This window comes from Helianthus annuus, chromosome 6 (assembly GCF_002127325.2).
Source record: "Helianthus annuus cultivar XRQ/B chromosome 6, HanXRQr2.0-SUNRISE, whole genome shotgun sequence".
In the NCBI taxonomy this organism is placed as follows: Eukaryota; Viridiplantae; Streptophyta; class Magnoliopsida; order Asterales; family Asteraceae; genus Helianthus; species Helianthus annuus.
This window is the reverse complement of record NC_035438.2, coordinates 145,938,566-145,952,875: the sequence shown is the minus strand read 5'-3', so window position 1 is coordinate 145,952,875 and position 14,310 is coordinate 145,938,566. Positions and strand designations below refer to the sequence as shown.

At 34.8% G+C, this 14,310-nt stretch overlaps 2 protein-coding genes across 2 annotated transcripts; both read left to right on the top strand.

The window, feature by feature from the left end:
• The first annotated feature begins 20 nt into the window (after positions 1-20).
• On the top strand, positions 21-4,941 carry LOC110864217 (MLO protein homolog 1). Its single transcript, XM_022113242.2, has 14 exons — positions 21-240; positions 992-1,049; positions 1,199-1,449; positions 1,598-1,714; positions 1,810-1,870; positions 1,954-2,039; positions 2,131-2,205; positions 2,435-2,523; positions 2,604-2,653; positions 3,574-3,614; positions 3,707-3,880; positions 4,031-4,066; positions 4,226-4,354; positions 4,476-4,941. The coding sequence occupies exons 1-14, from the start codon at positions 115-117 to the stop codon at positions 4,839-4,841; spliced, it is 1,659 nt and encodes a 552-aa protein (XP_021968934.1). The 5' UTR covers positions 21-114; the 3' UTR covers positions 4,842-4,941.
• Positions 4,942-6,231: 1,290 nt separating this feature from the next.
• Positions 6,232-8,862, top strand: LOC110866011 (MLO-like protein 9). The gene is made up of 14 exons (XM_022115366.2): positions 6,232-6,377; positions 6,471-6,528; positions 6,622-6,836; positions 6,917-7,033; positions 7,107-7,164; positions 7,249-7,337; positions 7,412-7,486; positions 7,565-7,653; positions 7,733-7,782; positions 7,864-7,904; positions 8,001-8,210; positions 8,293-8,360; positions 8,492-8,552; positions 8,643-8,862. Exons 1-14 carry the CDS (start codon positions 6,261-6,263, stop codon positions 8,844-8,846), a joined length of 1,452 nt encoding a protein of 483 aa, XP_021971058.1. The 5' UTR covers positions 6,232-6,260; the 3' UTR covers positions 8,847-8,862.
• The last annotated feature ends 5,448 nt before the right edge of the window (positions 8,863-14,310 follow it).

The following is a 14,310-nucleotide window of genomic DNA, read 5'->3' as shown; positions in this document are numbered from 1 at the left end:
TTTCTCTCCCATATATACTACTCGATCCACTTGTTGTTTACTTCAATTCATGCTCATTCTTGTTTGTTCCAGCCAGAAAAGAAAAATCAAAGAAATCTTGCCGGTCTGAATTGAATGGCGGTAGCATCTCCGTCAGAGAGGTCATTGGAGGAAACACCAACGTGGGCGGTGGCATTGGTTTGTGCCGTCTTCATAATCATTTCAGTCATCATTGAACATGGGATTCATTCACTAGGCAAGGTAATAATTAATATTACTTTTTTATACATATATATTCATCAACTCTTATGATATAAAAAGTTATACATGGAAGGAGCTTCGTATAGTTATCATCATTTCTGGTTTTCGGATTATTTTTTATGATTATGTTTCTCCTTCTTTTGTCCACTCCATGATATAAAATTAACAAACAGTAAGTATATTTTTTAATGATAAGCTTATTTGAATCCACATTAAATGGAATAGAGTATAAAACTAATTTATACACATATTTTGGGAAAGTAAATATAGTACTATTTAAGATCTAACTTGTATAAAAAACGTATCTTGTTTTGTTAGAAATTCTTTAATTAATATCATGATTATTCCCTGTAAGGAAATGATTTTATAGAGTTTAATCAAAACCAAACCCCTCTTAATCTCCTATTCACCATAACATAATTCCAAATTCAAACTTATGAATTGTAGCCTAATTTAGATTGAATTAGAATTAGAATTAGATCAACTCTTAACATAGAAGAATTTATAATTTATTAGAGATAATAATATGTTTTGTTTTAAGAAATACATATAAAAAAGACATATATAGTACAGGTAAACGATTACATGGAAATCAAGTGAACTCATAAATATAAAAGACGTAGTTTTGTATAGTTACAAGTAAAATGTTTGACAACACCATATTATATACACAAACCATATACATCTTTGATAAGATCGAGTATGGAGGATTCGACGTACGGTTTAATCTAAATTACATGCATGCATGCAGTTGTTCCATAAAAAAAACAAGAAAGCAATGATTGAAGCCTTGGAGAAAATGAAAGCAGGTAATTAACTTTAATTTAAGTTAATCGAACAAATAACCTAGCTAGCAGATGAGTATTTTGTTTCCGAATGTTTTATAAATTACTTTTCAACTATAATTATTTATTCTAATAATAATAATAATAATAATAATCCTATGTTGTGAATGTAGAGCTGATGCTATTAGGGTTTTTATCATTGCTATTAACGGTGGGTACAAAATACGTTGCCAAAATATGTGTTCCTGAAAAGGTCGGCTACAAAATGCTTCCATGTAAAGTGAAAGATTACGATGATAAAAAGAAAGGCGGTGACGGTGATGACGAGGGTGATCAACACCGGAAATTGCTTTCTTTTAGTGAAGAAATGATATTCCGACGAGTTTTAGCCGGAGCCAGTGACAGCGGAACTACTTGTTCCGAGGTTGGTTTTCGATGTCTTTTATTTATTAATTAAAAAATAATTTTTGTTTGTGAGGGTCACCCATTTTATTGGTACTTTTTAATTAATTAATTAATTGTCTTTTGTTTGATTGTATGCTAATTGATGTAACATGTTATAATGTGTCCAGGGAATGGTTCCGATGATATCATATTCGGCGGTTCACCAGCTTCATATATTCATTTTTATTCTTGCCGTCTTCCATGTCCTTTATAGCGTCGTTATCATCGGCCTTGGTCTTGCCAAAGTATATTTATCTTCTTATGAACGATTAAAATAATATTACAACTATAGTTATATTTCTTAAATTAATTAATTATATAAGATGGTCGGATTGGACAGATGAAGAAATGGAAGGCTTGGGAAGCAGAAACTTCTTCTTTGGAATACGAGTTCACAAACGGTAACCGTTATTTAATATTTTTTATATTTATATATAATAAATCCACAAAAAATTAAATTAAATGAATATATATATATATATAGATCCTGCGAGATTTCGATTTGCCCATCAAACCTCCTTCGTTAAGCGTCACACTGGCCTTTCTACAAAACCCGGAATTAGATGGGTGGTAAGCTAGCTAGATATATGTCCTACTTTCTTAAAAAAAAAAAAACTAATTTATTATAAGTAAATATTGATTAATGAATACGTCCATGCAGGTAGCCTTTTTCAGGCAATTTTTCGGATCCATATCCAAGGTGGACTATTTGACAATTCGCAATGGATTTATAAATGTAAGTCCAATCATCACTACCCTACCACAATTTGTTTGACTTTTATTTATATATATATAAGATTTTTGATTTATTCTTAATAAAAACATGAGTTGGTCTGGTAAAGTTGTAACCACTAGAAATGAAAAGTTTTCAACTAAAAGGTTCTAGTTTTGTTAATCTGGTATTGTAACATGCATAATTAATAACTAATTAATTAGCTAATCCGTAATTTTGAATGAAAAGACAGAAACATTTTGCTCCAAGTAGCAAATTTGATTTCCACAAGTACATCAAGAGATCCATGGAAGATGACTTCAAGGCAGTCTTGGGTATAAGGTACACATGATTTCTTTCTTTCTCATTCATTCATGTTGTTTTAAATGGATAATTTATATGCATGCATGTACGTTTGGCAGTATCCCACTTTGGATGTTCTCCATCATCTTTCTCCTTTTAAATGTCCATGGTATGTTACCCCCCGCCTACATATTATTATTAGAGTTAACTTTCATTTTGCTTCTTATGATTTAATCATTTTAATGGTTTTGTCTCAGTAGTTTAAAATAACCATTTTCCTCTCTGATTTTTCTAACTTATCGTTATTTCGCTCCCCAACTCTAACTCCATCCAAAAAATCCATTAACTAGAAGGGTAGTTTCGTAATTTTATAGATAAAAGCAAGGACATGTAAGTCTTTTCACCTAAATAAACTTATAACTTGTTTATTTACATGTATATAAGTAATTCTTTTTCTGATCCCTATCTTTCCAGTCACTCTTTCGGCCACCACCATCCACAAGCACCTGCAACTACCACCTGCCGACCACGACTACCGCGACTTTTAACTAAACGTTTTAATTGAGTTAGAGCCAGGGAGTAAACTACCGAAATACCCCTACTTTTAATTTGAACGTTTTAACCAAGTTAGATCCAGAGAGCAAACTGGCGACAAACTCGAAAGATGAGGGAGAAAAATGGTTATTTTTAAACTATTAGACCAAAACCATTAAAATGATGAAAGCACAAGGAGCAAAACGAAAGTTAACTCTTATTATTACTATTATTATTAGTATTACTATTACTATTGTTTGCACAACTTCTATTAGATGGTATGTCATCTATTGTAGTACATATGCATGACCTAATAGATGTCAAAAACGTAGTACATATTCTCCTTTGTTGAAAACCAAATCTCTTTGCATCGACAGATTACAATTAAAAGGATAATCACCGGCAAATGATATAAACGTTTATAACTATCATAATATTCAAACTAGAGAATAAAATAACAACCAACAAAAAAAGCCTTATGGATGAATGATAAATCTAATTCTTATGATAATAGATAAACTTAATTGACATATAGTGTGTTTCATCATGGTGCAGGATGGCATGCACTTACTTATCTCTCCTTTGTCCCTCTCGTGGTATGCCTTCAATCAAGTTGAATATACATAAAACTAGTTAAGTAAAATATATAACACATGCATACATATATGTTTTGTTTGGTGGCATGCAGATTCTTTTGTTGGTGGGTACAAAACTTGAACTAGTGATCATGGAAATGGCTCAACAAATTCAAGATAAGGCAACAATTGTTAGGGGGGCTCCGGTGGTAGAGCCGACCAACAAGTTCTTTTGGTTCAATAACCCTCAATTGGTCCTTTTCTTGATCCATTTCACTTTGTTTCAGGTAATTATATAATTAACACTAGCTACAAGCATGCATCATTTAATTACCTAATACATCAACAACCTAGTTAGTTTCATATAAATAACATATCAAAACTTACTTTAAGCTAGGTTTTACTTTAATATATAGTTTTGTGTTGATTAATTGCAGAATGCATTCCAAATGGCATTTTTCTTGTGGACAGTGGTAAGTACTTCTCGCGACACGTAAATAAACAAATTAATATATAATTTTGTGTTGAAGATCACCATCTTTTTGTTTCAAGTGTTAACATATATACCTAAAACAGTGATATGATATTGAAAGACAATTAATTAACATGCATGTTGGTTAATTTGTTTGCAGTATGAATTTGGGATACACTCTTGTTACCATGAGAGCATGGTGGGAATTGGCGTTCGAGTTGGTTTGGGGGTGCTTGTTCATATGATGTGTAGCTACATCACATTCCCTCTCTACGCCTTGGTTACACAAGTAAGTACCATGCATCTTGAATCAAAACAATTAATTTTCATATTAATTTAAGGTATCTCATGATAATTTATAAAACATACATACTTATCGAATGTTTCGACCATATTCTTGATATTTGAAGATGGGAACTCACATGAAAAAGTCCATATTCGAAGAGCAAACCACCAAAGCTCTAAAGAAGTGGCAAAAGGCTGCCAAGGAAAGGAAGAGGTTGCGAGAACTTGGTGGTGGCGGGGGAGTTGGAGATATCTCTAAATCAGACCTAATGAGCCCTGAACATACGCCAAGTCGTGGTTCATCGCCAATCCATCTCCTCCACGGCCAAAATCACCGATCTTCCATGGCAGAGAGTGAGATCGACATTCCACCTTCTCCAAGATCATATGCTTCAGAGACGGAACTCTCTGATATGGAAGCTTCATATCATACTCAAGATCGTCCAAAGAATATGGATCATCGGGATTTCTCATTTTCTAGATCATCCTAGGGTCTTATTAAGTACAATATTACAATGAAACAACCGTTACATTTCTTGATTTTTACTGGTTATGCTTCCACCATTCAAAGGATAATGTGTATTTCCCTAAGTCTCTATGTTCTTAATAAAGCAAAATCTAACAACATAACACTTTTAAGTACACAAGAAAACAAAGCATACATGAAACATACACTAACTTGATTTTAAGTAGAGAGGATTAGGAATGTAATTTAAAAATAGGGTTTATTTTGTTGAACTTAAATTTTACAACTAGTCAATTTGAGATTCTGAAATTATATAATGGTTGAAAAGAACCACTTTTATAGAACACGCTAACTTAAATGGGTCCAAATTGATCAACAAAAACTCCGACCAACATTTGTCTCTACCAATTACTCGTCCTCGTCGACGCCACCATCGCCGCATTGGATCGATTACAAGAATAATAGATGTGGTTTTTGTAAAACTGTAGAACATCATTACATTAAAAGTGATTGATCCGATACGTACATACATACACACTACACAATTGAACTATAGTGACTGTTTTTGTTCCTTAAAAGATATAACTTTTTGTATCCAATGTAAACCTTTGCATACAACTCCTATAATAACCATCCAATAGGGACAAAACAAACTTTTTCAACAAAACAAACGTTAAGGGGCTATCGTACGTTAAATCAGCAAAGTGGAGGGGGGGTCAAACACTGCATCAGGCTGTTAAACAGGGGTGTCAAAGGGCACCTCCGCCATGACAATGGCGGGCGTGAAAGAGAATAGATGTCAAGCCCATTGAACATGAATCCACATGTTCTGATTTGTACTATTATGTAATTTTTTTGTTAAATCACCACACGCTTGTGAATATATGATGTTTTAGTAAAAGCCCATGTTTTTTTCTTACGCTTTATAGTTGAACTACTACACTTTGTCTAATAAAATATTGTCTTTAACACCCAAAACAAGGTACCCTAGAAAAACAAAAAACAAAAAATTAAAAATTAATTATGTATCTATATAATTTAAAATTTTCTAGCTAGGAAACAAAGTGTGGTCATCCATGCCAAAGAATTGCCTTTTGTTTCGTTAGTTGACCACATATTATTTTAGAAAAGAAAAAGGTTGTGAGATGTTGAATGCTGGATTCTTGTGGTCATGGTTTAAAATGACACAAAAAATCACCTATTAACACGCTCCTTAATTAGTTTTCTTTCATTCTGAACAAAATTCGGTTGAAGTTTGTTACAACTTTAATTTTTTCCTTTCCAATTTCTAAAGCGAAACGAATGTATGGAAGATGGTCTGCATCTAATTCTTAATGTTAATTGAAGGAGAAGAGAGAAGTCGGAAATCAGATATGGTGAAAGAGTAATATATTAATTACGTTGATCATCGTAAAATATATATAGAACAAGGTAATTAATAAAAATGGCTGGCGATGAACCTGGGCTTGATCAAACGGCAACATGGTCCGTTGCGTGTGTTTGTGCAGTCATTGTTATAATCTCCATGGCTATGGAGCATAGTATTCATAGCGTAGGACATGTACGTGATTATTATTATTCCATCCTTCCTTATAATAATTATTTTGATTTATTTGAATTCGTTGCTGACATTATGAGTTGTGTACGTAATTAGTTTCTGAAAAAACGTCATAAACCGGGGCTATTGGAAGCACTAGAGAAGATAAAAAATGGTATCTCCATGGATCTGCATTGTTATTTTAGAAATGCATGCATATATATATATATATGTAATGTGGTGTTAATTGGTGGGTGCATGAATGCAGAGCTTATGATACTGGGATTTATTTCGTTGCTACTGGTGTTCAGCCAGAACTATATTGCATCCATCTGCATTTCCAAGGAGTTTACAAAGGATTTCTTGCCATGCAAGAAAGAGAAATATGATAAGGAAGGTGATAAGGAGAAAGGGGGTGAAAGGAGATTGTTATGGTATGAGCATAGGATGTTAGCAGATGATCCGCCAAAAGAATGCGACGAAGTAAGATCATTGAATACATTCTATATTTTGTTTGTTTATTTATTTATTTAAGATGGAAATCAATATATAAGTGACTGCAGGGATATGAACAATTTATATCAGTTGCTGGATTGCACCAATTGCATATCTTTATATTCTTCCTGGCAGTGTTTCATGTCATTTATAGTGCCCTCACCATGATTTGCGGCAGAGCAAAGGTTCGTTTATTCGTGTTTACTGATTAATTTTGATATTGATAAATTAAATTGATGTTTGATACGAGGGATGCAGACCCGCAAGTGGAAATTATGGGAAAAAGAGATCCTGGAGGATCATGTACCGGGCAATGGTACGTAGTAGTAGTAGTAGTATTCGAAAGTGTGTATATATACATGGATGGTTAGTTTGAATATGATTGTATGATATCATGCAGATCCATCCAAGTACCGACTTACCAAGGACTTGTCTTTCGTAAAACATCACACGGGTGCTTTTACAAACACTCCAGCAATGTTCTACATTGTAAGATCCGATTAATTAGTTATTATGATTGTTACAAGTGATGGATCATTGACTGTAAGAAATGTCGGTTTCAGGTATGCTTCTTTAAGCAGTTCGTTTCATCTGTCCGAAAATCAGATTACTTGGCCATGCGCCATGCTTTTTTCTCTGTCAGTACTTCAATTATATACACATTTCATCTTTTAATCACCAGAAGACAAGTTTAACTGATGTTTCTGTTTCTATAGGTTCATTTAACGCCTGGGACTCACTTCAACTTTCAAAAGTACATAAAACGATCACTAGAAGATGACTTCAAAGTCATTGTAGGAATCAGGTAATTCAAATTTAGCAACTATATATATGCATTATATATGATAATGAATAATCCATCTTACTTTTTATGACACTTTCAGCCCAATGCTATGGGCTACCGCCGTCCTTTTTCTTTTTGCAAACGTTGATGGTAAACACCAAATGCTCAAATCATTACATTCCCCTCTTAATTGATTAGTCGAATATTACATCCGTATTTAATTGTTTGTAGGAGCTCGCGCTATGACTTATTTATCTTTATTTCCTGTAGTTGTAAGCATCTCTATCTTCTTTTATTAACTAACTCAATTAGTTAAGGTCTGTACGTACTAACCATGAGTTGATGTTAAATTTTGGTGAATTATGAAGATAATCTTAGCAGTTGGAACAAAGCTTCAAGCAATTGTATCACAGATGGCTGTTGAAATACAAGAGCGACAGTCGGTGGTACAAGGGATACCTGTTGTGGAACTCTCCGATAGACACTTTTGGTTTAACCAGCCCACATTGATCCTCTCCCTTATTCAACTAACTCTCTTTCAGAATTCATTTGAGATAACACACTTCTTTTGGATATGGGTAGGGTAATTAAGAATATATACATACATACATACATACTTAATTGTTCATTACTTGTAACCATCTCTTAATCTTGTTGCAGTATGAGTTTGGACTTGATACTTGCTTTTACGAAAGTCCCTTTCTTCAATATGGTAGAGTTATCATAGGGTAAGCAATTCAAATCCCTTAACTTTACAATATTCGTTAATTAGCTTTATATATGTTGTTTTCTGGTGGGATTTACTGGTTACAATTGATTGACAGCTTTATATATATTGTTTCATTTATTTATTTCACAGAATTCTAGTACAAGGCTTATGCAGCTACAGCATACTTCCACTCTACGCGCTTGTTACCCAGGTATGTATTATAGATCGAACAATGGTAAGTTGCGATTAATGAGCATCATGTTAATCTATCTGTTTGCTAATGTCGAAAATGATCTTTCAGATGGGTTCAACAATGAAGAGGTCAATTTTTGATGATCACACGTCAAAGACTCTAAAGAATTGGCATGCCCATGTGAAAAAGAAGGACAAAGATCATGATAAAAAATCAAAGAGTACTCCAAGTGAACCACCAGCCAAGGGTAAGTCAAGTGATTCAGCAAAAACGGTATCCAGTGTTGACATACCCGAGGAGCATAAGACCTAACCTCCTACTCCATCCAAAATCAAACAAATCACTACATGATACTAATTGTATACTTTCTCTTAAATATCTAAGATTTGTCAAACAACTTAATTATTCTTCAAACACAAAACATGACTTTAATTATGGTTTAAGCCTTCTTGTGAATAACGCTACATTCTATCATGCATAAATAATAAAGTTGTATATTGTTTTAACTCATTGCTTCCGCTCGATCTAGGGAATTGTTGTTAACCCTCTTTTATTTTTGTTCATATATATGTATAGATTTTTCTAGGTTCTATTGTTTTAGGTAACAACTCTATGATGATCTAAGAAGTGGTTTCTAAATTTAGTGCTTCAGTACATTGTTAACAAGCCCTTATTTGTAATAAACTCTAGTTTCAAATGATAATTATATATAGTGGTTATAAAAGAAAAAGGTTGAATACAAATAATAAAATAGATTAAAAGAAATTAATGTTAGCAATAATGAAGTGAACAAAAAGATTGTAAGGCGGTCCATACTGGCCCAGAAAACGAATAAGGATCGAATAGGAATCGAAGTGTGATGATCATAGTGATGTGATCTTGGTAATCAGAGAAATATGCAGTGAGCAAATGTGGATTAATCAAAGGATTAGATTAATCTTCGTGCCAAGTTTAGAATCCGGAGTCACCAATATATACCTACATATGACTGTTAAGGTTTTGCTTTAGCAATTGGTTTACCACCACTTAACTAGCCACATGTTCATCGAATTAAAATCTAATACATGTCCTAATAATGTCAAATAAGTACATATAACTATGTACACTTTCAAAAGTTTAGTTTATAATCTAATAGACAAGCTCTATAGAGTAAAGAAAAAAATATGATGCTTGGGTTGGTGAAATCATTATTAGCATCAAGTCATGCAAAAACCTACCTAAGGGGACTAGGGGTGGTTCACTAGTGATAGAATCTATCACTTCCACTATCCAATCAAGTCATGCCATGTGCACAACCAATATTCTATCACTAGTGATAGAAATGTGGGGGGGTGGTATCACTAGTGATGGGATTCCAATATACAAGTATTAATACCCAATGTACAAGTAATACACATTCATTTGATAAACTTCAACGCGTGATGTGTTTAACGCGTTTTCTTATTCACGCGTGATGGTCACCACCGGCGGCCGTGTATAACGGCGTTTTCAAGTTCATCACGGAACTTTTTCATGCCACCCCGGGTCCTCTAATTAACCTAAATAGCTAGGGTAAGTAGGGTATCATGCATGGATATATCCATGAGAAGCATGTGGTATATAATACGGCTTATTTGATTATATAAATAAAACCAAAGGTGTTGGTTGATTTGAAGTAAACTAGTGTTAACCTATTGCAATTTAACTAACAAACATGAACACAAAGAACATAAACACATGAAATAAGAGACACCCAATCACTTCCAGGTTAAGGCAAATTACACATACAGACACATATTATGTACTAGGGCCGACCTTGAGCACGGGCAGGGTGGGCGCCGGCTCAGGGCCAAAATCATAAAAGGGCCCGAAAAATCAATCTCGTTCGATCGTCTTCTTTTGTTGTTCATGTCGGTAAAGATTGAGAGTAGTTGAGAATTGAAAACTGAAGCTATAATGGCCAGAACTTTTGGTCCATGGCGACGCCAGCGGAAATAGCGGCGGTTGAAGGGCTTTGCTCGTGAAGACATGAATGATTTCCATTGAAAAAAGTAGACGAAAAGATAATCTTAATAATTAACCTTTAGGGAATTGGGCATCATTAAAGTAAAACCCAAAGCCCAATATTTAACTAAATCTTACGTGAAGAAAAGGTAAAAGTAAAAAACAGCTCTCAATTTTCAATAAGTAATTTACCTTCGTTTATTAAATTTATTCAACTAAATATAGAAAAACTTTAGAATTTTTTTTTCATTTACCTATATTATTTTAAGTATTTTTCCTTTTATTTAACTTATTGTTTACTAACTGTTTTAAAAAGTTTTCTGCTTCATATTCATATATTAAAGAGTTAGTTTTTATTAGGACAAAAATGTTTTGCTATAAATGTTTTGACAAAGTTATATATAATATTATTTATCAAAACCAATTAAATAACCTTAAAAGAAGTTAACAACCATTTTTGTGGTTATAGTACATGGATTGTAGAACAAGTATTTAAAATACATGGGTAAATTTAAAAAATAAAATTATACCCCTAGTTAAAAACTTTGGTTTCGCGTAAGTTCGATTATTTTGCTCCGCTACATTTGTTAATTTTTTTAGTAACGATCAATGTCGTATTATGAGTTTTTGGGTTTTATATATGCGATTGACGGATTGATGAGTTTATATTATACGACGATTGGTGGGTAGGGCCCGGTTTTAATCTCGCCCAGGGTCAAAACAAATTTTAATATTTTCGGAGACGGCCCTGTTATGTACAGCTTTCATATCAATCAAATGAGTAAAGTCAATGAACCGCATAAGCCAATAGTAGAATACGATGGAATCTCTTCACAATGGAATAGCATCTTGGTAATTCCGCAATAATCTATAACAATTCAACACCTTGGGGCATCCTGTAGAGGAATTGTTATGGATCGAAACCATTGCAAGGTATGGAACTTGTCCTACATCGGTTGTATGGGCAATCAATGTGGGGTTTATATACCAAATGTGCTCTCTCACCCACCAGACTAGTCTTTTGGGTTGAGTTCTCTAGTTTGGTATGTAACAGTGGTATCAGAACCAAACTCGGAGTGGTGGCCCACGGAGTGGTGGCCTGGAGAGAGTCAGCCGTGACCAACGAGGACGTTGGCCCTTAAGGAGGGTCGATTGTTATGGATTGAAACCATTGCAAGGTATGAGACTTGTCTCACATCGGTTGTATGGGCAATCAATATGGAGTTTATATACCAAATGTATGTGGAGTTTATATACCAAATGTGCTCTCTTAGGAATGCTGTAAATTGTCTTACAAACTAAAAAAAAGTAGTAACAAAAACATAACCACAAACATTTACACAATCATTTTCCATGATTGTGTTAAAGTTGAGAAATCAAGCTTTGCACATGGTAATTAATGTAAGCATGTAACTCAATCATAAAAATAGAAGAATAAATAATGTTACCGTAAAACTCTTCAAGTTTTGTTTGACTAAATGGGTCCCTCTTCTAAGTTCTAATTTTGTCTCCTTGCGTCTAATGCCTCTCCTGGATGGCTTGCGGTCGTCCAAGGGAAACCCCCGCTTTGTAAACTGTCACCTTGTGAACTGCCAATCTCGGTTTTTTTCTCTTTTTTTATTAACGGCAACTATATATAAATATAGCGACAGCAAGGAGCTGCAAGAGTACAAACGAAAAGAAAAGGAATAATTATACAAACGACTGAATATCAAAATTTAACCAACTACTCGATGACACCACATTGCTCCTCGCCCTATTTTTAAACCACTGAAATGTGTCTTCTTTGATGCCGTTGACAATCCTTTTAACCAGAACCATATTGTTGCTGAGATGTTTCTCGTTCCGGGCCAGCCATAGTCTCGAAAAGCAACCCAACACCACAATATGAATTATTTTTTCCATCTCTTAGAACCCACTTGGTCTTGCACATGAAATATAATATCAATTACCGACTCCGCGTCACACAGCACCGGTATTCTTAACCATCTGAACACGGTCCACCATACACTCCTTGCCTATAAACATGATGCGAAAATATGGTCGGATGTCTCATCTTGTAACCCGCACCGAGAACACACCAAATTTGTAATCGTCAATCCTCTTTTAGCAAGTGACACTTTAGCTGCCACGTTCCCCAAGTCTACCCGCCAAGCTAGATAATTAACCTTCAACGGAGCCCAAGCGTTCCACTTGAAGGTACCGCCATCACTAGGAACCGAAGATTTAATGAAGAGCTCTTTCGTGATGCATTTAGTCAAAAAGGCTGCTCCGTCATCATTCTCCTACACCCACTCGTCCTTTAGTTCAGTTAAGTTCACCTCGTGTAAAAGTTGTATCAAGTTACCAAGTTCAAGCCACTCTGTACTCGAGCTCGGATCTCTACACCATTCCCACCTCCGTTGCCTTAAATTGCCGGTTTGCTCGAAACAAGAGGATCAAGTCCCAATCGAATAATCAAACACAAGAACAAGAACGAATGGAATAACTCTCCAATGAACTTTTATTATAACCAAGAAAATATAACTCAAAAAACTTGATTACAATAACCCATAAACCATAACTCGGTTTATCTTCTCTTGACTCTTAATAATGTCTACCCTACCTTGGTTTATATAGGCTACCACTAACTTGGTGACCAAGACATTACCATATAACCCTAACTTGGTGACCAAGACATTACCATATAACCCTAACTTGGTGACCAAGACATTACCAAATATAATTATAATGTAATTAGGAAACTTAACCAACTATGACCAACTTGTCAACATTGATCCCTCAAGTTCACCGACTTGTGACTTGATCTTCTTTGTCACCCTTTTCACATCACCGACTTGTGATGAGTCGGGAATTACCGCCAACAATCACCCCCTTAATTTCCGACTCGAAATAAGTAGGCTCTAACATGTCTTCTTTGTCTTGATTCTTATAGAACACATCTTGATCTCTAGCTGTGTTTTTCGGCTCTTTCCTAGCTCGAACATTCTTGCGACCTTGTACTCGACTAGTCCTTTCTCCACGACTCGTCCTTTGGTCATAAGAACTCGCACCACTATTGACTCGGCTGCGATCTTGAGCAAACACCCGCTTTCTTGGATCATTAAATGTACCTCCTTGGGTTTGAATCTCTTGCTTAACCTTTTCTTTGAATTCTTGAACATTTTTCTTTGGACTTTGAATTTTGGGTTTCTTCATTAAACTTGGATCTTTGAGAAGATTCTGACTCGTACTTGCTGTATCATCTTTCAGTTCAACTCTCTGTAGATCCCTACCCGCAAAATTCTTTATTCCAATCATGTTAGCTTGTGTACCGGGACTTGCTATCTTGAGGTTGATCTTGTACAAAAGGTTCTTGGTCCTTGTCACCTTCATCATAAGTTTTCCTGTATCATCATGAATGGTTAGCAAATCACGTTTCATGTGAATGTCGCATCCACCTTCCGTTGCTTGACCAAGACTTATGATATTGCTTTGCAAACTCGGTATGTAGTAAACATCAGTTAACAAACGCTTCTCCCCCGTTTTCCCTTCAAGTAATACCGATCCCTTTCCCCGTATATCAATACAAGATCCATCTCCAAACTTCACCTTTCCCGTGACACGTTCATCAAGTTCAAAGAAATAAGCTCGATTACCCGTCATGTGATTCGATGCTCCGTTGTCGAGATACCAATTGTCTTTCTCCATTGGCTCAGACTCGAAACGCTTTGGATTCACCCATTCTTCATTTAGAAAAACCGTCTCTTGATCACATCTCATCATGAATAATGATGGATCAAAATCATCGTTT